Below are 25,111 nucleotides of genomic sequence, written 5' to 3'. Positions count from 1 at the left end.
TGTAAAACATAATTGATGCTTTCCAAAACCTAGTCTATTAACTCATTCTGAAGGAGCGTCCGCATGCTTTAGCATCCAGGGAGTTATGTCAGATTCTCCTGGGATCAGCAGGTTGAAATGCTCTGCAAGTGAGAAAGTTTAATAAGGACTGGATTAAAATATCTGCAAAATAAAAATAAAAAAAAATAAAATAGAGTAAATTAGAGTCATAGAAAATCTTGAAAAGATGATAAGTTTTTAATTTCATTTTTACTTGAACACTAATTAACTTTGCAGTTGAAACCGGTTTCATGAAAAAATGCTTATGAAGCTACATCTGTTTTAAATGGAAGTCATATTCACCACCAGCTCTTTCTCAGAAAAAGAAATATAGCTTATTTAAATGGATGTCATCTTAATATATTGTCTATTAAAATTCAACAGCGTGCAGCAAATAGCACATTCTATTCCAAACTGTTATTAATTTCCTGGCCTAAAAAATAAATAAAATTATTTTAATTAAGAGATCCTAGGATCTTAATTTAAGAATTTTGAAATCATAATATGGTACAATAGAGTTTGGTTGTGTATTAAGGTTTGTTTTGTTTTACAATTTGTGTATCAAATAATTTATTTTCATCTACTTATAGATGTTTAATTTTTTTTTGTCAGTGATCATGAAATGCCTAAATATTAATCAGATTCACCATTACATAGTTGCACTTAGGTTTTTTACAAGAAACTAGACATAGCTAACTTTCACTTCAATTATACTAGCATTAATTCTCTATTCCAAAAGCACTTTCCTTGCACTTTGGCTGTAAAATTTATTTCATGAAAGTCTACGTGAAGTTAGCTGCTTACATAAGTACATAACTATTTCTCATGTGAAAATGTTGGAATGGAAGAAGTTGCTGTGGAAAATTTTCCTAACTCCTTCAAATTATCTGTTTGGGTTCATTGATTCCAATACTATACAGACCTAAATACAGTAGGCAATTTTGTCTTTTAAAGCTGAAAATCTGTGATGAATTGTCCCCTTGATTTTTGTGATTTGATGGTACCAAATTGTAAAGATATCTCCGCAAAGAAAAAATTGGTGGGTATGCCAAGACATCATAGCTGTCTTTCTGACTGATAATCCTATAGAAAGTTCTTATTTTTAATTTCACTAATTTATGCTATGGAAATGGGAAATAATGGGAAATCTCTAAATTGTTAATTTACATCCTAAGTCGTTTGTTTCATTTGTGTCTCTGGCAAGTTGTCTTAAATTTGGTAGGAATATCCTGTGATCAGTTTAGATATCTGAGTTTGAAGTGAAAATCTGCAATTCTGTAGCATAGAGGGGGTAATTAAAACCACAAGAGTGGATGAGCTACCAGGAAAAAAATGTAGCATCCAAAGGAGAGTGGAAAGGAGCAGGCAAGGGAAGGCAAACAGATGAGGAATGGCTGAAGGACGAGAAGACTGTGAAAAAGGCGAAGAATAAATAGTGGAGCTGTAACGCATTGGGCTCCTGGGTGGCTCAGTGGGTTGGGTGTCAACTCTGCATTTCATCTCAGGTCATGATCCCAGGTTTGTGGGATCCAGCCCCACATCCATCCAGCTCCGAGCTGAGCCTGGAATCTGCTTAAGATTCTCTCTCTTCCCCTCTGTTCCCTCTGCCCGTCTTCCCACTTTGCTGCCACTTTGCTCATGCTCTCTCGCTCTTAAAAAAAAAAAAAAAAAAGAGAGAGAGTTCCAAGGCATAATGAAATTTAATAGAGGAAGCAGTCAAAAAGAAATGAGCGGTCAATAGTGCCATGTCAAACAAAAAAAGTCCAGTAATAATAATATAGACTGAAAGTGTTCATTCACTAATACAGCTCATTAGTGATCTCTGCTTCTAAGAATCATAGGCCACTTCCCCAGGGGAGGGGATAGCCTCAGTGTGCTGAGAAATCAGTAACACTGAATGGGACATGAACAACACAATACATATTTTGAAAGATTTTTCAGCTTAACTTAAAAGATTAAGTAAAGACCTTTTTTAAAGATGCCTGTCTTTATTTCAGACAAATTAAGTGGAAGGAACAGAATGTACTGGGGAAAGTGGAAGAGATAGAAAGGAACTGGAGAATTTAGTAGAGCATTAATTCATTTATTCATTCACTAACTCATTAATTCATTCATTTAACAGATTTTATTGAGAACTTACAAATACCAGAAACAATCCCAGGTGCTAGGAATGTGGCAGTGAATGAAACAACCAAAACCCCTGTCCTAAATTCCAGTGAGGGGCAGGGGGTAGTGAGGGGTGAGTTGTGGAGACAAACTAGAAAAAGAAATAAGAGATGCCTCCCCTGTCCCTCCTTATATCATGCTATCCTTACCTCCAACACAGCCTCACTGTGTGCCCCAGGACTTCTCTGACACCAGGCAAAAGGACAGGAGTCACAACTGGAAGTATGGGAGATTTAACACCCCTGTGGGCATCTAATGAGTAATGGAATGAATCAGTTGTTTTCTTGGTATAAATCTCAGTGGACAATTTTGAGAGTAATTGTCTATTGTCTTCAGATTTTCTCTCAGTGGTGACTTCCAAAACACATCTTTTTTTTGACTTTTTCTCCTTCTTCTTAAACCTTAACTCCTCACTCCTACCCCCTACCTACAGATAAGAATTTACCTCAACACTACTTTCAGGTGTGACAGGAAATTCATAAGACACAAGATAAATGTTATATTTATTTCATATATATGTTATATACATAATATTTATATACACATAAATGTTGTATGTATATATATATTTCCAGATTGTGATAAGCACAAGGGAAAAAACCAAAGCAAATAAAGAATATGAGCAGTGTGTGTGTGCCTGTGTGTGTGTATAAAAGAGAGACAGAAGGAATGAGGGAGAAATTTGAATAAACACTGTGCGCCAAGCACATTTGTAAAGTACTTTACATTTATTAACTCATTTAACCTTTTCTTCAATCCTACAAGGAAGATACCCTCACACTCATTTTTCAGAGGCGAAAACTGAATTACAAAGAGGTTACATACATCCCCTGCCATCAAACTTTTGGCCAGGTTTGCGTTACTATTTGAGTCTATGCAGTTTGGCATCAGAATCCAACTCTTTACACTTTGTTCAGGGTCCTACCTAGTGAGGCCTTTTAAGATTATTCTCCCACCTGTGCCTCTTTTTTCTTTCTCATCAGCCACCTCTGAAACCCCTAAGCAATATCGTTCTTAGTGTTTAGTTTGTCATTGATGAAAGATATACAGTTCAATGAAAGTAAATCAGAGAGAATATAAGCGGTTATGTTCAGGTGAATAGGTTGTTGGTGGTCTAAGTTAACCAAAGAAAGTTATTTTTTATAGCAATTACTGTGTTCATGATAGGCTTCAGTAGAACACTTAACAAATATATTGGTGGTCAATACTTCCCTAGTTATCATTTTTCTAGATTAGCCTGTTGATAGAAATTGAAGAGATCTTGTGCTCTGACAAAAATGTACAGTGTAGGCCTTCATACAATAAGCAGTCAGTTTGAAAAAAATAAATGTTAAAAAAAAGTTTTTTTTTAAATAAGCAGTCATTTTGATAATAATAAAATAATCTTATTCTACCTGAGCTCTCACAGTCCTTGACAGCTGGAAATGCCTAATACTATCAGCTTGTCAGTGGTGTTATTAGGAGCTGGCCTGGCACTCACAGGCCAGTGTTCTCCATGTGAGCATATACATTCTCAGAGAACACCAGCATCCTACAGGGCTACTCTGAAACCGTGATGAATCAAGAAAAAAGCAAGACTATTCTGTAATCACGTCTGAAAACAGATCAGAGTGTAACCATTTCCCAAACCACAAAAAATGATCAAATATCCCCCTATCCTGCTTATACGAGTAATTGCTACTTCTTCATTAAGTACTGCTCTAGCTTCATTCTGTTTTTCCTTCCTCCTAAATAAGATGTACAAAGAGACCTAATCATACAGTTACCTGTGCTCTCTGCAGCATCCCATGCAGAGCAAACCCCACTTCCTTGAGTTGTCCCTCAAATCAACTAACAAGTGCCCAAGACACAGGCGTCCTTTCTAATACTCTCTTGCTGGGCAGTCCTGTAGTTTCCCTTACTGCAGTGAGCAGTAACCCAACTTGATCAACTACGAGTATGTTACTGATAATCTTAGACTGGAGGACATTAACATGCCCATGTTGTCTGCTCCACACATTTAATGTTCATCTTTGCCGTTTCCTTCATGTATCTTATTTCCCAATTATATTGCTTCTTGTAGGCACTGGAGTGAACTCTCTGAGAGCTAATGTTGGTGTTCTATGTTAATTAATATTAATAAATGACTTTTCCAATTGACCAAGCAGTTCACATTTTCTTTCTCTTCTTCAGGAGCCAACTACTATTTCAGCAATGGAGCTTTCCACTAAGCAGGTACTATTGTTACGTATTACAGTCAATATTCTATATTTTGTTAATTTTGTGTTTCAAATAGATAAACATTTATGATTCAGCACATTTTACAGATTTATTAACAATAGTTGCAAAAAAGAGAAAAGAAAGAAAGCTTACAATAAGCTAGTAGAATGAAAACGAAAGATAATTTTCATTGTCCCATGATTTTGACCCTTCTCATATTCCTATAAATATATTTCTTTAGATCATTATTTGTTGTAAATTTTCATTTATAGCATTTACTTTTGGGGGATTATAATATAATTTGCTTAATAATTATTTTAATCTATCCTTAAAATGGCATTGGTGGATATTTCAGTCTATAAATAACTTTATAATTTAATTTAATCTGCATGTATAAACAAATACATTTTACAAACTAATAAGTTGATGCACTGGACTGTATATGTTTGCAGGATCTTAACTCAAAAGTTCATTTTATTTTTTCAGCAGTATTGTGTGCTAGAAAAAACATTTAGTTTGGCTACATATAAAAGGAAAACACCAAAACACTCACTGCCAAATGATGTTATTAAACTCCATGAATTCAGAAGTTAAGGGTAGCATGTTAATAGTCTTTGCATTCACATTGAATGAATGCTTTGGCAAGACACTTAAGAAACACAAATGACTTCTAATGCTAAATTATATGTACAAAAACAAATATAATTTTAACTTCTAATAAATTATCTTTCCCCCATAGATGTCGCATAGCGTTTCTATTCAGTGTATCATTGGTAACTTCAAAAAAACAAAAACAAACAAAACACACATATACACAAACAGAAAAACAAAAAAGACTTGGATACTGGGTTGAAATTAATTATTAAATAACCTAGCAGAAAAAGCTAGAATGGAGTAGGAAGTCCTTCACTGACTGTTCTGAAAACCTGTATACAAAATTGTTAAATATGAGAATCATTCAGCTAATCTTAGTCCTGAATCATTTACATGTTTTATCTCTTACTGTGCATTATCCCTTTTACAAGACACTAAAATACTGTGCCATTAAAACTCAGCGTATATCCTTTCCACACTTACATATCAAAATAGATTGATAATCTCTGAGATATTTAGAGAAACTCAGAGTGCAGATATTATTGACCTGATACTGTTATCTTACACTTCACAAGTATGTGTTCACCTGTTCTTGCAATCTCAAAACTGTCAAATGTTGGCAAGGAAATCCGGGGATTTCCAGAATGGAAGCTAGATTGGGATATTCTTCATTTAATGATTTTTTCAATTATTTATTTGTTCTCTATTTGGCTTCATAGCTGATCTTAATTACACTACCTATAATTTTATAAAATATTTCTTTTTATTTAAGTATATTTTAAGTACTTTAAGAATTGCCTATTAAATGCAACACATTTCTCTCTCACACACACACACACACACACACACACACACACACACACACACACAAACACACACCTAAAACACCAAAAATACTGTGTTTAAAATACCATGATACAAGAAGAGTATTCCTAGCCTTCATTTTTGATTATTGGAAGTTTGATTGCATTCAGATGTGAATCAGTTTTACTCATGCTCACAGAAACTTTAAAAGTGAGCCAGTAGTTTCAAGAGGGGCAAGCAGTGTTGCAACCAATTTTCTGGATAAATAGATTCATCGCCTGCTTATGACCCGAAACTTGTTAAGGAGGACAGTGAGAAAGCCTGTGGTGATGTTAAATTGGGCAGAAAAAGCACATCAGGGTACTTGCTAGTGACTGGATTATGCTCACTGGGGCCTGCAAGCCTCCTCTATATTTCGCTTAGATAGCGTGATTAATTTTGCAGTTCTTTAATAGTACAGCAGAATACTTGTAAAATGAAAGTGAGACTCAAGTTGTATTTAATTTTGGGCATTTTACCACACTTGAAGTTTTCATTACAGTAATTTTTGGTTTTCTCTTCTTCCCATGTGTTCTTTCTCTGGTTTTCTCCTAAAGGGATATGACAGATTTAGATACTGTTATTTACATAATAACTCCTTTCCAAATCAAATGTCATAATCTTAAAATTTTGCAAGTATGAATTTGCTTATGCTCCTTAAGAGCTATTGACCAAACATAGAGACCTTTTGATTTGATATGCCCAACTTAATCAGTAGCTTTTTAAATAGTTCCGACCACAGTACAGGGGTCAGCAAGTCCACATTCGCCAGTGCCAATCATGCTTGTGGATATTGCTGCTCCATTTTAACTAATTGCTGAACTGTTACAAGTTTATTCATTTTTTTAATTGATTTGAGATTGCTTGCCTTCAATACAATCTAAATCTGTTTGGTTTTTTGTTTTGTTTTGTTTTGTTTTTCAATGATTTTGGAAGAGAGACATAAAGGACAGGAAGGGAAAAGAAGTTCCTTCCATTAGTTAAGTTCTTTGTTCATATTTTTCAAATCACGGTCAACTGTTGTCACATGCTGTCTCTGTAGATGCTTTAAGAGAAGTACAAATCAATCTAATTTTTTCTCAACAAAAAACTTAACAATACTTCATCTTTTCCTCCCAAGGACTTCAACTACTGCTTCTTAATTAGCCATGGTTTGTAGGATCTTTCAGTGCAATAATAAAAGATGAATATAATAAGAAGTTGAGCATCCAGGGGTGCCTGGGTGGCTCGGTTGAGCATCCTACTTTGGCTCAGGTCATGATCTCACCCCGTCTGTGGGTCCGAGCCCCGCGTCCGGCTCTGTGCTGACAGCTCAGAGCCTGGAGCCTGCTTCAGACATGTGTCTCCCTCTGTCTCTGCCCCTCCCCTGCTCATGCTCTGTCTCTCTTTCTGTCAGAAATAAAACAAACATTAAAAAAAAAAAGTTGAGCATCCACAGTATATACCGTATTCTATACGCTATCCTGTACTAGAATATTGATACAAATGGTCTTCACTACTGGAAGGGAAGAAGCAATATGCATCAGCATAATGGTTTTAATAATGGTTTAGTTTTTATTGTATTACATTCTCCCTCTTACTCCCCTATCTTTTGTTAAGATATAAGTTAGTTGGTTAGCTTTAAGCACAGAATTATTTTCTATGTAAGCACTTTTTATAACCCTAGTCACTTCATAGATTCCAGTAGATATATCTATCTTCATTCAGTTTATGTTTATTTATATGTGTGGTTCATCTTTGAATGTCCTTTGTAAATGCAATTGTAATTATATCCATTGCTATCAGGAAATTTGTAATATTTAAAAAAAAATTTTTAATGTTTATTTCTGAAACAGAGACAGAGCATGAGTGGGGGAGGGGCAGAGAGAGAGGGAGACACAGAATCTGAAGCAAGCTCCAGGCTCCCAACTGTCAGCACAGAGCCTGACATGGGGCTCGAACTCACAAACTGAAATCATGACCTGAGCTGAAGTCAGTCGCTCAACCGACTGAGTCACCCAGGCGCCCCAGGAAATGTGTAATATTAAAAGAGCTCACCATGTTTCAGAGACCAGCTTTTCTATAACATCTTTTTCCTTTATGTAGTGGGGAAATTAAAATACACTTTTAAGGTCTTTTCCATGTGTACTGTTACATGAATCAGTATTTATACAACTTTTATTTAAGGCTTACAATAATCATTCAGTCCTTTAGTGCAATAAAAGCGAGCTATAATACTGATTACAGTAAAATGTGGAGAAATCACAAAACAATCTTATTTGTATTTTATTTTGTATGTACATACATTTGCAACATTTTTTAAATGCTACATTGGGTAAACTTTGTTAAAGGCACTTTAAAAATTGTGCTGAAATCCTGAATTAGTTGCTACCAGAAAGTTTTTCTGTGTATTTTACTTCATTTGGTAATTGTAAATTCACTGAGCACAATGACATTGTAGAATGTCTGATCTGGACGTATACTTCAAAGATCTAGTTAAATATGCCAGTTTTGTGAATAAGGAAGTTAAGTCTTGGAAAAATGAGAGGAATGGCTCAGGATTACACAGAGAATTATTATAAGCAAGATCTAGAATCCAGCCACCTTGATGCCCAGTATGGCACTTTTGCCGTAGCCCCTGAGCTTTTTGTTGAAGTTCGCTGCACCAGCCAGAGTGCACTTGATATTGCCCATTTGATAATCTTTCCAATGAGAAGCAATTTAATAGTTTTGTTTAAAGTAATCGTCCTGGAGATTGTGCAAGGGCAAGACAGCTGACCAATGAAAATTCTCACAAATGCGAGCACAAAAACCTTGCCATACCCCTTCTTATAGAAGGGCAGACTACATCACAAGCAATGTAATAGCAGCACCCAAGAGTCAGAAGAGTCAAATGATCCCTGGGTCAACACCAACCAGAATACATGGCATTGTAACATACTGATTAATCAAAATTAGAAACAGTAAAAGTAAAAACAAACTTTCTAAGGACAAAACCCTGGACGTTTGAAACTTATATTATTCAGTGTCTTATTTAAATTTTTATTTTTATTGAAATATAATTGATATATAACCATTACTGTCTTCCCTTGGTTTTATACTTTAAAATACACCTGTTTGAGTCAAGTATGGAGATTTTGATCTTGATCTTTTTAAAATGGTCATATTATCTGCCAGGCCAATAATGACAAAATTGCCAATAATGGGATTTTTTTAAAACCCACCAGTAAAAATGTCTTCTTGATGTATGTGGGTAAACTTTTTTTTTTTTAAGAAAAAAGATTTTAAAAAACAGGATCGTTTTGTCATCACAGTAAACTCTCTCCACAGCAACAACTCTATATTGGTTCCACCACGGGGGTTGCCCAGCTCCCTCTGCACCGATGCGATATTTATGGGAAAGCGTGCGCGGAGTGCTGCCTTGCCCGAGACCCTTACTGTGCCTGGGATGGCTCTTCATGCTCTCGCTATTTTCCCACTGCCAAGAGGTAGGAGAAGTATTAGAGATAAATACACTTTTCTTACCTGACTCCATTTTTAACAGCTTTCTGCGTATAAGTACATCACATTTTTCTGATGAATGAAGAGTGTCACATAATTCTGATGAATTAGAGGAGTTTTGGGGTTTCTTCCCCTTACGTAGTTAAAACAGTCAGAAGAATGTGTATAATTATAGCTGGGTTCTAAATATAAGGGAACGTATGGTTTTAATAAATTACTGAGGGAAATCTAAAACATTACAATACTATCCTTGAATGTTGACACTTGGAAATTAGAAAGTTTTGCAACTTCATTTTATACAGGCGGAAAAGGGAGGGCCAGAACCACAGAGGAAGTCAATCAGAATCTGCACTGGACCTTGTGCCTTTTGGCCAAAATGCTCTGCTCCAAAAATGCTCTTCTTTTTCTCTCTAGCAACATTCTATCCAGGTTTTAGATTTTAATAAGGCAGTTTCTGTTTGGATGAATGGAAAATTTGCAACAAAAATAATTTATTTACTTTTAGCCTCCTAGTACACAGGGACTCAACTTTAAAGTCAAAAAATTTTCCTAGTTTTAAAGATAACACATTTTTGTATAATGATTAATTAGCATCAAATTATATCTTTCTTTAGCCCCAAATATATATTTATTTGACTCCCCCCAAATTTAAAGGCCACTGTATTATCATAGTATCATCTTGTATTTGTACTTGTTGAAATATAAAACCATATAATAAAATGGCTATTTATTAATATTTGTGTATGTATTACACAAATATTTTAAACACGCTCTTAATACTTAAAAGCATTATTTTTGCTTAATTGGAAGTTGCTAAGATATGCCTAGAAGTTACCTAAAACAATATGCCTAGAAAAAAATAGCTGTAAGTTGTTGTCTGGGACATTAAGGGTATGTGATGTAGGAGTACTATTACAGGAGTACTGTTGACCTTCAGGGAACTCTTAGACACATCCTAAACGTTGTACGCAAAGTTAGTTTACTTCTGTTTGAAAAAATAAGAACACTTCCTTAATTTGACAAAATATTTATCTCAACATATTCTCTACCACTCACATAGGGATCCCTTTCTCTGTTAATTATTTACCAGTATTTAAGAAACAAGCAATGAAAGGTGAGAGTCGTATACCATATCTTGCTAATATAAGCCCAAAGCTTAGCAGTATGTTCATCAACCTATTGAAACATAAAATAGAAATCAGAGTTATCAAGCCACTGCATTTTAGGAGCAATACAATTTGTTTTATTTTATTTTATTTTATTTTATTTTATTTTATTTTATTTTATTTTATTTTGCTATAATGTTTTACAAGAAGCTGTGATGTGGATTTTTTTCACTGCTAGTCAGCTGTGTTCTTCAACATATGCATCATTTATAGTGTTTTGAAAAAATTTTAGGGGAAAGGAATAGCCCTAATGCCTACTGCCTACTTAAATCTTTTTTTTTTTTAATTTATTGATTTATTTTGAGAGAGAGAGAGTGAAAACAGGGGAGAGGCAGAGACAGAATCCCATACAGGCTCCACGCTGTCAGAGTGGAGACCATCCCAGGGCTTGAACTCACAAACCGTGACATCATGACGTGAGCTAAAATCAAGAGTTGGACATTTAACTGACTGAGCCACCCAGGTGCCCCTACTTAAATGTTTTGATTACATACTTCAGATAACATTGGTTTTAGTATTAAATCATCTATAACTTAAATCTATCCTATAATCAGTCCATATAGATTAAAAGTTGTTAATATTATATGTAAATATCGTATTAGCTTATTCCATTTAATAAATAGAATTTTCTCAAGCCTTCAAAATTCAGAATTAAGAGAATGTGTTTGTATTCTTTCATATACCAACTGATTTTGTTAGAAGTTTAAATCTAAAACAAACGTGTAGTGTGGAGGTAATGTGTTATAGAATGAAGAAACCATCGATAGTTTAATAAGTAGCAATTTGCAGTTTTTATAGCACTAAAATTAAATTGCTTAAGGTTGAACTTTTATGGTTCTTAAAATCAGTAAGATCTAGTGCTTTTAGTGTTGAAAAACATAAAAATTCAGATTTCAGTTAAAAATGAGTGTCATTTCCTTTCCATGTGGAAGTGTATATAACATTACCTAATTTAGTAATAATTCATTCAAATTTTAAGCTTTTTTAATAAGAAGGAAGAAAAATAAGAAAACTACATCTATAATAAGTTACAAATCTATATGTTATTATATATTTGAAATATGTTTACTGCATACCTACAAATCCAGATTGAAGGAATTATCATTAACACGTTTTTTGTTGTGCCTTGAAGATTTTACTTAATCCAATTTCATGTGTCTTTGAAAAGGATGTTTAGAGGCCTTACAATTTATATATTCTTTGTGATGGCATTTTTCAAAAGCTTAAATGGCAGTAAAAAATGCCTTTCCAAATGCTTTGTGGTTCGTGTTTCACAAGTTCCCTTGTTGGCTCAATTTTGAAATGTGCAACATCTGTTTGATAGTCTCACCAATTCTACAAATAGAAATCTATAAATACTTTAGTCTTCTAAATTTATGAATACAGTAACAATTTCCATGTTTGCAGTTCTCATTGGCCTTTGTGAGAACTCTCTTCAGTGATGGTAACTAACTTTGCAACAGGACAATAATCATTAAAATCGACACAGAAAACAGTTGAGCAAGTGTCCCCAGTCTTTCTCATTCTGCTATGCGTAGCCCATCTCCATGTTTAGCCTCTTTCCCAAACTACACATACTGCTTGCACCATGATGGCTGGAGACAACCTCCTTTTTCACAGTCCTCAACCACTAGCAAACGATAAAGAGGACCCCCAGAATGTGTAGCAACTAATGTGATCTGAGCAGCAGTATTTAGGAGAAATTTACTTATATAACAAATTTGGCTTTTATTTTAGAGGGAGGCCATCTTCTCTCTCACCTTCCTCCACAATATTTGTTATTGCACTCCTCCTTTTATTCATTTCACGGGTAACTTGGCTTGAAATCATAGCCCTATGATCATAAAAGAAATGTTTTATAAAAAAATGATCGATACAGCGACCAAAAAGGAAAGTTAAAAACTAACTTAAAAGTAGAATTCGTAGAGTCGATGCTTTCAAATTTAACAAAAGTCTATTTAAGGAATTATGTGTAAGTATTAAGAGAAAGAACATAATCATGGAAATTTGAATTTTTAGGCTTACTCTCTTGTGATTAGAAACAAGAAGTTTAATCCAGGTTATTGAAGAAATGGGTTACTATTCTATATTTTGTGCTTTTTCCTCAGAATTTAAGGTGCTAAGAATTTTAGAGTTTCCAGATGTTAGTATCTTATTGACTGACACACAGTAGCACAAAACCATGAATCTTCTGTTATTACTTTGAAAGCCTTCACTCCTTTGTTAGTACATTTGTGTACTGTTTCACATTTTGATCACCTGGAGACATGCTCCCACAGGTGTAATGAGCTGCTTTTAAAAAATTCTTTAGTCAGATGTAGATTTGTCTCTTCCATTAAGCTCCGGAAGTTCTTTGATTTTTTATTCTTCTTAATCCCTGTGACAAATTCCCAAGAAGGAATGAGGATGCCATAATACCTTTTAAATGTAATTGTTTTAGACGCACAAGACGACAAGATATAAGAAATGGAGACCCATTGACTCATTGTTCAGACTTACAACACCATGGTAAGTTACAACACTTTCATTTTTCAACCTGCTAACATTAGGCTAAAATTGTAAGCAATAGTGCATACCCACACGTGGGCATGCAGGGCACACACCTGTGCCAGCATACTTAAGGAAATGCAACTGAAGAGAAAGGAAATCTAGAAGAAAGAAAATTCTAAAGAATGCCAAGTAGTGAATTATATTTTATTATTGCAGTTATGACAGATTCAAATTTGAGACCCTTACAAGACTTAAATATCAATTTTCTCATATTAACAAAAAGAAGCCAAGTTAAGTACATGCTTTGATAATAATAGCAACACGAGAGCAATAGGCAACAGAAATATTCATTTAAGTATATTGAAGAAGAAAGTACAGTCTTAAAATAAGCCATGGAAATCATTCATTAATATGCTGATGACATAGACCGACCATATTGTTACTGGGTACCCTAGCAGAGTAGAAGGTAATTCAGCTACCTTCCCACTCATTTACCAGTAGGATATTTCTTTGAACTGGGGATTTTGGATTGTTTCATTTTATGCTTCCTAAAAGATGTCAAGTCCTATTTAATGTTAAGTAGCTTATTTAATGCTGGGATATGAACCAAACTTCCTTTAAAATGCAACAAAATTGTAGTATATCTCACTCCCCCCACTTCAACCCTTTACAAAAACAATAATGAGGCTGTGCTTCCCTCTGCTGGGAAAATTTATCAATAACATCACTACTAGCAAAAATAGTTAAAAATAGCTGAAATGTAAAATGTAAATATTTTGCATGGAATTGAATATAATTACCCTATTCACATTTTTGGTGCCTTTTTACATTAATCTTAAAGGAAGGTCTCATATTTTTATCAATTAACTTAGATTTGATCCACTAATTCTGTGTATACAATATTCATGTTTCGTGAATGTTAAGAAAGAAAACACACTGCACAAATAACCCCAGCAGGCATTCTAAGACCTAGCTACCTTCTGAAAGTCAGATCCCCCTTTTGTGTACCCTGTATGTGCTTGTATCTTATTTGGGAATGCTCACAGGGTTTTGTGGGGATGCCAATACCAGGAGACAGGTAGCCACAAAATGAGCCTATATTTAAGGTTATTTTTCTCATTATAAAGAAAAAGAAGACACCACTACATTGGACAAAATGTGATTTTTTTATATGTCTTTATACAGCTAGAGTACATTATTGACATACTCTTCTTAAATTTTTCAAACAGCATTTTTCAGTTGGACAACAAAACATTCACTAGTTTTCCATTAATCTGTTTCATGTAAAAATATTGTATTATAATCATCACCATTTAAGCAATGAGGTAATATAAAGTATGCATTACATTAAAGAATCTTTTTGCTTAGATATGGAAAAGCTAATGATAACTACAAGTAAAGGAAACAAGAGGATGTAACTAGAGCTTATTTCTAATCAGACTTTAATCTCCACATCAATATGGACTTTGTTATTTTGCTCACTCATATTTCTGGGGTTATAACAAAATGCAATATCATGAATATTGTAGATGTTTAATAAACTTTTGTTGAATGAATAAACTAAATATTTGAAGCTATAGCAAAGCTACTTACCTTACTGTTTTTGGTTTTCAGTAGAGATTTTAACTAACTAGCATCTATTATTTATCATTAATATGATTTAACAATACATTGCTATTAACATACGTTAATGTTAACACCATCATATTTAAAAATAGACCTCTCTTAAGAAACCATTATCAACCAGTCAATTAATAAATAATCATTATACACTACTACATGTAGGATAATATGTTATGTTTTGAAGTTTGCTGGAGAATTACTGATAAATCCACTTGTTTAATAATCTAATTCCTTCATAGACCCAGTTGATATTACTTCAAAATAACATATATGTTGGAGTCACGAGCTTATGTATGTGTATATATATACATATATATATATATATATATATATGTATATATAGAGAGAGTGATGAGCTTATAAAAATTGGGAATATAGAATTGCTTAGCTATAGAAAGTAAAGTTAATGTGAATCATTTTTTCTTTGGATACTTCATTCAAAATAGGTACTATAGGGAAGAAAGGGAATTGCTGTGGTTCAGTGTCACTGGGGGTGTGTGTGGGTGGGTGTGTGTGTGTGTGTGTGTGTGTGTGTGTGTGTGTGTGTAAAAGCAATGCTATGTAGATGTTTGTGATATATGGTAAAATAGTCCAAGAAGCTCAAGCAGCCCTGCAGAAATAAAACATTCCCTTTTTGAAGGCCTCTTTATTTCTTGTCTGCTAGTATTTCTCATTAACCAAACATAAAAATTATACACCATAGATTACAGTAAATTTCAAATGTTTGAAGACTAAGTCAGGCATTCTTACATGGCCAAGCTGAGTCTGACCATTAGGAACCAATGCATTATCTTAGAATAGGTGATGTCAATATTTGAAAGTAAAATGGGGAAAAACCCATAGCCCAGCCCTATTAAATCATGTATGTTGTCTTGCTAGTGTCACATCTCACATTGAATAAAATATATATGCTCATATGGAAATATATAAAGATACGAGATGTTTTCCCGGAAAGCTGCTAAGCAACTTGAAGCCAAATTACACACTTCAGAACAATCAGTTCCAGCTGTAATGGTAAACATTCTGTAACACTCTATATTTTACATATCCTGAGGTTTTAATAGAGAAACTCTATAAAATAACTCAGCATTAAGGTGGAAGAAATTTCACTCTCAATGAAACCTTTAACACTCACTTAGCTCTTTGCTCTCTCTTGTGTAAAGTCAGCACCAGCGGTGAGCTGGCCTAGGTGTAACATAGAAAAATCCAGCTCCATTTCCCCTTAACCTAGCATACTCTATTCCATCGCTGGTGGCTGTTCATCTAGGGAACTTTTAGTATAAAACCCTAAATGTATATGTGCTGGCAGATCTTCTTGTCTTCTCACTCATACCTCGTACAGAATGCTGAAGAAAAACTTCAGGTTGTTTCCAGTATGCCCCCTTCCCTAAAATAACTTGTGCACAAAATTGGAGCTTGTCTGACTTTGCCATCCAAGAGCATGAGTGGCTGAGTCAATTTACCATTCTACCTTCTTTACTAAACAAGAATAAGCCATACTGTGATCTACATGGCCAGAAAGGAACAAACCATAAGTAACATTTTTAAAAATTAAAAATTAACATCATCTTAGATTTTTGAATCTTTGAAATACTTTACGCCCTAACTTTAGTCCAGTGCCACTGTTGAATTTCACTTTGTGATAGTTCTCTTGGCTGTTCTACATATGTGCATTTCCCTTCTAGCTTCCCGTGGTAAAACATCCACAGAATTCAGTCTTCTTCATTATATTTGCAACTGGTTCAAGTCAGCTTGTGTCTTGGTTGGCCTCAGCATTGTTCTAAAATTTCATAAAATATCTTTGGGAGCGTCATCTTTATGGTCCACAATGCTGTAAATTTAGTGTTTTGTACCAAAGCTAATCTGGTCTGTATTGTGGCTTCTTTTATACACATAGAAAGTCCAACTGAATCTGAGCACATAGGCCCAAGAGAGGCCTCAGAATTTGATAGATAAGTATGATGTCAGCCCTAAACAAAACAAAAAACAAACAAAAAAAAAAACTTTAATGAATTACCAAATTATATCAAGTCTACGACGTCAGTGAATGTTGAGGCACCATTTTTTGAGGACTGCTAAGAAAGAAAAACTGCCCAAAATGGAGAATATGATAGTGGTGCCAGCATCAAGCCAGTTGGCAGTGTTTCAGTATTAGTGAAAGAGAAATAAACTCCCGTGCGGAAGACGCAAGGACATTTGCCTGTTTCGGCTGTAATCACGGGTAGTGGAAAAGGGGCAAAACCACTTCTTGAACCCCACTACGGTACTCATGAAGGTTTACTTTCTGAGTCCCACCAGCAGTGTGGAAGAAAAACCTCAGACAAGACTTTAATTTAAAGAGGTGTCAGGTTAGGAGAGTTGCATGTGTCTGGCAAAAAGTAAAAATAAACTCTTTCTAGAAGAAAGCAGCTTCAACTCCGGTCAAGAACAACTGTAAGACATATTCTATTATCAGAGATATTAAAATATACCAAGTATGCATTCTACAATGACATTATTGCAGTGTTATTCTCTATGATTGTGCAAATCCAGTTATTCATAGTATATGTGTACAATGCACGCACAAACACACACACCTGAATAAGAAGAGGTTTGAGATACTTTGCGCTATTATTGTTCCTTATTAACGTTTTCAAATATGGCATTGAGAGATCACCTGACTTGTGCACCCATAATTTAACCGTTGTAAATGTGAAGTTTTTAAAGCATGCTGTATTTTTTAAAGTCCAAAAATAAGGGAAACATATTAAAATACAAGATGGTATATTCATTATTGTTTATGGAAGGTTTCTGCTTCAGTAAATGGGTGTTTTCCATCATCTCCTATCATATCTCTTGGGAAGAAGTAAAGTAAATATTGAAGTCCATGTTTCCTGATATTTAAATGTAAAAAGTTTAAATAATTTTTCTCTGGCATATAGATTATATGTGCTTTCTTGGTAAAACATTTGCCATAAAATCATGAAAATGAAACATATCAGATGTTCAACATAAACTAAATAAATATTGTAGTAGATATCTTCATATTGGTGTTGCTTTTTATGTAACTGAATTTCAGTCTGCCTTGTACTGAGAAGTATTGTAGCTTCCCACACACAAAGATATCAAGAATAGTGTTAAATACAGCTATTCAAATGGCTTCATTGTTACTTTCATAACATCAGTTTCACTTTCATATTTTAAGTTAATAAACCTATAAAAATTAAAATACCAGTGACCACCTATAATGTGATAATCACCTATGAACAGTAACATGAAAATACCCTGGTCATAGCTATTTATTTGTTTATCCCTCTACCTATCTATATACCAAAAGAACATTTTAAAGACACATCCACAGGAATCTGTGGTTTCAAGAAAGACACAAAACTACCTGAATTGTAAACTTTTAAATCCTATATTCTGGTTGGTAGTTATTTCCTAGCACCAGACACAGATCTTATTTTAAGAAATAAAACAAAGTAGTTTAAAATCTAATATTTTAACAAGTTCATAAACTATAAGTTTAAATTTTCTCTAAGGTTTCGTGATTTGGGTCTTTTTTGTACTTTTGACAAATGAATTAAGCACATGATTTTAATACATACATATGCATGTATTTGTAGGTGCATGCATGCAAACACACATTCAACTAGTTGGTAACTAGTTTGTATAAGCATCATACAAATCATTAGAGAAATATTGTGGTAAGCATTACATCGATAAACAGGACCCCTATTCTGTAGCTTAGTATATACTGTAGAATTTGTTTCCATTTTACTATAATACATGAGATTTTTTTAATTAAAAAAATTAACATTTATTCATTTTTGAGAGGCAGAGAGACAGAGCACAAGTGGGGGAGGGGCAGCGAGAGAGGGAGACAGGGGACCAGAAGCAGGCTCCAGGCCCGGAGCTGTGAGCACAGACCCTGATGCAGGACTTAAACCCACAAACTGTGAAATCCTGACCTGAGCCCAAGTCGGACACTTAACCACTTGAGCTTCCCAGGTGCCCCATATGAAATTGAAATTATTAAATCCATTGTTAGGCATCTTAATAGGTGTGAAAATATACATGAATGTTAGGGATGAATGATTTTTTTTGTTTTCTTTAGGTATTTTATGTCTTCCCAAGGCTTAGTGATTTACTCATAAAATGCCTTTTTAGCTATTGCTACTTAAGGAGAGATTATTCCTCCATTTGAAGTAAATTTAGATTCTTTTCTATTGATGAATTACCTTTCATATTTCTGGAGAAAATCCTCTAGAATCCACTAAGGAAAATCTAAGAAATGATGTTTTTAGTTAAGAAATGTGAATTTGCAGTTTCTTAAGACATTGAGAGCTTGTAGTCAGTATTTCCTTTCTTCCTTCGTTTGGCCTTTACCACTGAATATTATTGAGAAAAAAAATTACGATGTAAAATATTAAAATTGTGATGAAAACAATGTGATGTGATGTGATGAAATGTGATGAAAACAACTAGAGTTAGGTCTCTTTTTATATAGTTCACCTACTAACACTATTTGTTAAATATTTAAAATAACTTGTAACCATTACCCCTCCCCTAAATTAACTTTTACTTTTATATTCATTATCTATGAAATTCAACTTTTAAATAACCTTAAGGGGGAGAACATCAAAAACGATAACAGAGATTAATTAGCTGATAAATATATGGTTTACTACCCCACTCATCTCTTTCTTTTCTACATGACATCAGATTTTCTAAGATTCTTACATTATTAACATTTCAATCCTGGGAGACATTTATGGGGTTAAAATGGAGAGTGAAATAAATGGAAAGCTGAAATGTGATGCCTTCTGTTTCTGCTATATTGGAAGAGAATCAAATACTAAATAAGGCCTTTAGCAATGTGATATTTCTGGCCAAATGATGGATATCATGACTTTTTGTTGTTACAAAAGGAAGCAATTTATTTAACTTCTTTCTTTCCTCCCATTCTTTCTGGTTTATTAGCCTCATTTCATTTCCATAAATTATCCTACTAAAGGAGGAAATGATTAATTGAAGATTGCTTCCTTAAAAACATTATTTCTTGTCATTAACAAATGCGACATATTGTAACATTGTGTTATTCAAACACATCGTGATGCTTTTAAAATAATTTTAATGTTTGTTGTTCTCAATTATTTTGCTCTAACTATTCAGTTCAACTCATGAGAATTCATTATGCCAATTCAACAACTAGCTCTACCCTTTTGTCTACTGGTAATTTTCATGACAAAAGTTTATGTTCAAAACAGTTGCTTTCTAAGGGCAAATTGTATTTTAAAATAGATTAAATGAGATTGCTTTCTTTCTGGAGATCCATAGGATTCCCATCGGCACAGACATCCTTTAGACTTATAGCTGCCCCTTGAGGTGTAAGTATATATTCATAGGAGCTCTCAGATCTCTTTCTCTTCTTCTTATTGCATATTGGGAATTGTTTATTTTGGAGTATACTTCACTCATGGTCATCTTCTATCAGATCTCAAATCAACTCTTGTTAACATTATAAAATGTAACAAAATTGAGAAGATTTAAAATGTTTTCATTTGCCATGACCCAGTAGCATATTCCGTCATACTCAGGGTTATAAGCCCTGTGCCCTTCTTAACTGATTAAACTTTTATCACTTCTATTTTTTTTTCATTTTTTATGTATTTATGTATTTATTTATTTTGAGAGAGAAAGTAGGGGGGCAGAGCGGGGGAAGGGCAGAGAGGGAGAGTGAGAGAGCATCCCAAGCAGGCTCGGCACTGTTAGCACAGAGCTCGCCACAGGGCTGGAACCCACAAACCATTAGATCATGACCTGAGCTGAAGCTGGAAGCCTAACCAATTGAGTCACCCAGGTGTCCCTTAGTCATTTCTTTTATGTAATTATGATATCTCCTTGATATAAGGATATCAAAGTTACATGAGGTTTCAGCTTTTAAATGTAGACTAAAATAGTTATCTGGATTTTCCTCTCGCAAACATTAGCTAAGGGTTTATGACTGCCTAGTGCCAGGATTATAAAACATATGGTATGAAAGAAGACAACTAGATTAATACATAATCACAACAAAAAAGATTAATAAATAATCATAACAAATAAGACTACATGTTCCCTAAAAATATATGTAAAAAGATTTTAGGAAGTCTAGAAGAGAGAATACTTTTTTTGATGGTGGTCAGGAAGTAGGATTGATGTTGGGAAGCAGTTCATAATTTGCTGGCTATGGATTCTCAATAAAGGAATTTAAGTTTTGAATTAACAGTTGAAACTATCACAAGAATAGCAGTAACAATAATGAACCTCACATATTTAAGACTATTTCTGTGTCCAGGCATTATACGATTAATTTTATGTAGATACATGTAAACAACAAAAAAGGTACTAAGAAGGGTTATAAAAATTTCACATTGTCCAAAATTGTTAGATGACCTAATATATTTCAGACAATTTGTCATGTTTTGATTGAAAACAAAGATAAAGATGGCAATAACGTCACACGGACAAAACATGTATACTGACAACAAAACCAGGCATGTAGGAAGAACATATTTACCAGGACATTGTAAGGATAAAACATAAATTTGTCTAACACATTTTTTCAGTGGTGAGGGAGAAATGTAATCAACAGATGAGTCGCAAAGTTAATTCTCTGAAAAAAAAATCAGTTTTGGGGGGTGCCTGGCTGGCTAAGTCACTAGAGCATGTGACTCTTGATTTCAGGGTTGTGCATTCAAGCACCATGTTAGGTGTGGAGCCTACTTTAAAAAAATCACTTTTTCAAGAGAATCTCAATAATTCCTGAAAATTAACACCAGAAAAAAAAAATTTCTCCCAAGATGAACCATGAACCTCAAAAAAATAGTGCAAGGCAGTGGACACCATACTGGACAACATTGTGACCTAAGCACAGTGAACAAATCCATAGAGTATTGCTTATGGGCTTCATCAACATAGGTCAGAAGGACCTCACCCAACACAATTCAATAAAATCAATTATATTATTATATGTGTTCCATGTAAACTGCTCTCAGATCAACTAGTTTCATGCAGAGGGAGATTTCAGATGATGCTTAACCCTGAATATGCAAGATTTCATATCCTTCAGGAAATCTTTAATCCACAATGTTTTCTCAGCTTAGCTTTTGATTTGTATTGGGGAATTTTAAGGTCAATAGTATATGCTATGAAAAATACTTAGGAGTATAGCTATACTATGCTACCATTTCAGTGCAGAGCTCTTTACTTTAATAAAGCCAAAATGATAGTATACTTGACATCCTAAGAAAATCGTTGCAAATCTGCTAAAAACAAGAATCAAAATACTGTTCCTGTTTATATTTTTTAATAGAAAGAGACAGAAACAAAGAGAGATTAGGGGCAGAGGGAAGGAGAAAGGAAAGAGAGAATCACATTATTATTGGAATTCTAATGTTTTCTATGTTGTACAACATTTACTTAAGCAGTTGGGGTAGAAGGATCAGGAAAGGGAATGGGCAGTTATTGGGTGCCTTCTAATCATTTTGAAATACTTCTTGGGTATCTGTTTATAAGGTATCAGGTGTGAGGAAGTGAACAGAAAAAGATGTTTACAGGTTGTTATATCTGAGCACCCAAATATATGAATGCTTGCCTATGACCACTTTATTTATTTATTTATTTATTTATTAAGTTTATTCATGGGGTGGGGGAGGAGGAAGAAAGCAAGAGGGAGAGAGAGAATCCTAAGCAGTCTCCATGTTGTCAGTGCAGAGCCCCATGTGGGACTTGATCCCACAAACAGTGAGATCATGACCTGTACCAAAATCAAGAGCTCGTCAGCTGACTGAGCCACCCAGGAACCCCCTGAGGCCACTTTAGCTAAAAGTTCTGGCCCTAAGTTAAAAGCTGCTGATGATAGAAATATTCTGCAGAGGAATTAATAGAAACAACTGTACTCAGTGGAAATAAAGTTTTTGCAACTGTTCCTAATGGCAGCAGAACCTAACAAAACCTATGAGAATGTCAACCCAAAGAAACATGGTGGTACCTCTGCATACTGACGATGATGGGTAGTTGATGTGGCAGAACTTGTAACCTCAGTGCTTACTAACTAGAATACTTCCTTCTGCTTTTTTATTTGGGCAAAGGAAAGAAAGAAAGGCCAATTTAAAGGAGGAATGAGTCCTACAGGGATTGGCACAAGTGGTTATCAGGGCAAACTAAAGATACCTAGTCAGTGAACCAAATTCACCAGTTGTGGTCTGTCAGTTATTCAGATGGAAAAGTGCCGTGTTTCTTGAAGAGAAGGCCAGGAACTACTGCTATGTTAAACTCAAAACAACTTGGTATAAGTTCTTGATTAAATCACATGTCATCTTATATTAGATGCTACTATATGTAAGTAGCAGGTGAAATGAAATGTTTTTTTTTTTCAATAGAAGGAAACATACTCTTAAGAGAACATTTCATTTCATTTCATTTCATTTCATTTCATTTTTATTCATTGAGAAACATTTGCTGTCACCAGAGAAGACCTTGAAGAGAAACTAAAAACTGAGCAGGTTTCCAAAGATTAGAAGAAATGTTAACTCTGTATGGAACAGATAGAATGATTAAGTTAATTGGGAAGAAGACAACTTTGTGAATTTTTGAAAATGTACCTAATTGATGTTACATTTATAGTAAGCTCTCATTTCTTATTATACAAGTTACATTCTCTTAACTGTGTGTCAACTAATGTGTTAAAGATTTAAAGGGAGTTTTATGTTTGTAAGCAAGAACTTATGTACACCATAAGACTTCTACAGCTCTTGATGGTAACTTAGATTAGGTGAGAGACAAGTCAGTTATTTCATAAAGTTCTACAAATAAAGTGGGCCTGGGTAAGGCAAAAGATACTAGTGGATCACTTGTTTGTTTCTAAATTTAGTGGATTAAAAAAAACAACTTTATTTATTTATTTTGAGATAAACAGAGACAGCATGAGTGGGGGAGGTTCAAAGAGAGAGAGACAGAGAGAGCGGGAGAGAAAATGCCACGTAGACTCCATGCAGCCAGCTCACAGCCCGACAAGGAGTTTGAACCCATGGACTGTGAGATCATGACCTGACCGAAAACCAAGAGTAGGATGCTTAATTGACTGAGCCACCTGTGCACCCCAATACAGTGGACTTTTTACTGTTATCAAGCTGGCATATATTTTATGATTCATTAATATGTAGAGATTAAATAAAAAGTCTCTGCCTAAATGGATTTTTTTAATTAAGGCTTTTTAAATTTTATTTTATTGGAGTAAGGACGCTTAACATGCGACCCACCCTTTGAAGTTTTTAAGTGCGCGGTACAATATTTTTCACTATAGGCACACTGTTGTACAGCAGATCTCAAGATCGTACTCCTCTTGCATAACTGAAACTTTATACCCATTGATTGACACCTACCCATTTCCCTTTGGCCCTGGCCCCTGGCCCCCACCACTCTATCATCTGCTTTTAGGAGTTTGACTCTTTTAGATCTTTGGTATAGGTGGGATCATCACATAGTACTTGTTCTTCTGTGACTAGCTTATTTCACTTAGCATTCCCTAAGGTTCATCCATGTTGTTACTGATTGCAGACCTTCTTTTTTTAAAGGCTGAGTAATATTCCAAATAAAAGGATTTCTAAATCAAAGGTTAAACTGCATGGCAGTTATCAGGAAAAAAAAAATGTGTCCATTGTAAACTGTATTGACCTCTGTGACAAGGTTTTCTAAATATGGTATCACAGGAGATTGTCCAGCCCCTGTTAGGCAGAGAGATTCAATTCACCTCTGTCCAGGGAAGCACATACCCTGCAGATTAGCATAGCAACATGTGACATATCTATTCATTCAACAATGTACTAATAATTCCGGGGGGGGGGGGGTAAAAACACGGCCATATTCCATATAGATACTGACATACAAAGATCTAGCTCCAATATAAAAAATACTGTGACTTAGAATCAGTTAAATATTGTTGTTCCTTTTCATTTCCTTTTTCCAGGGTATTGATCTGTTAAATAAGAAGGGACAGATACTTCCCAAGTTTAGAAGAGCCTCATTTCACAATTCAGAGTGATAGAAAAGCAAGCGCTAATATTGACCTCCCTGGAGAGAGCAAACGGAGGTAGAATGTCAACTGTGGCAGGGTGAGAATAGGGGGTGGAGGACACAAGCTGTGTACAGGGATCGGGTGGAAGCAGGATTTTGGAAAGCTCTAAACCTAGTGAGAGCAAATCATATTGTCTGTGACAGACCAAAGTACTCAGTTAATTAGAACAAAGTGATGCCAGAAAAAGGGGGAAACATTTTTTTTAATTAAAAACCTAGTTGAGTTTGAAGTAAAGAGCAAAAATTTTTCATCTGTCTATGCTGTCAACCCTCCATGCATGTGAAAATATATTTATTATTTTCTGTATTAATTTAATGAGTTCCAGATTGTACAGGATGTCATAATGGAAACAGGATTATATAAGATAATAAGGAGGGTTTTTTTTTTTCTCTCTCTAAATGAGTTTTACCTA

The 25,111-nt window shown here is 34.5% G+C and overlaps 1 protein-coding gene across 5 annotated transcripts in view; it reads left to right on the top strand.

The window, feature by feature from the left end:
• SEMA3A (semaphorin 3A) overlaps positions 1-25,111 on the top strand; it is a 481,474-nt gene that overhangs the window by 433,839 nt on the left and 22,524 nt on the right. For all 5 annotated transcript variants that reach the window (XM_045052318.1, XM_003982709.6, XM_019825395.3 and 2 more), the window contains 3 exons: positions 4,378-4,419; positions 9,151-9,308; positions 12,928-12,995. In XM_045052318.1, the coding sequence (XP_044908253.1) occupies positions 4,378-4,419; positions 9,151-9,308; positions 12,928-12,995 (268 nt within the window). The remainder of the gene's footprint in view (positions 1-4,377; positions 4,420-9,150; positions 9,309-12,927; positions 12,996-25,111) is intronic.

Source organism: Felis catus, chromosome A2, assembly GCF_018350175.1.
Source record: "Felis catus isolate Fca126 chromosome A2, F.catus_Fca126_mat1.0, whole genome shotgun sequence".
Taxonomy (NCBI): domain Eukaryota; kingdom Metazoa; phylum Chordata; class Mammalia; order Carnivora; family Felidae; genus Felis; species Felis catus.
Note: the sequence above shows the minus strand (reverse complement) of the source record. Positions and strands in the feature narration are given on the sequence as shown.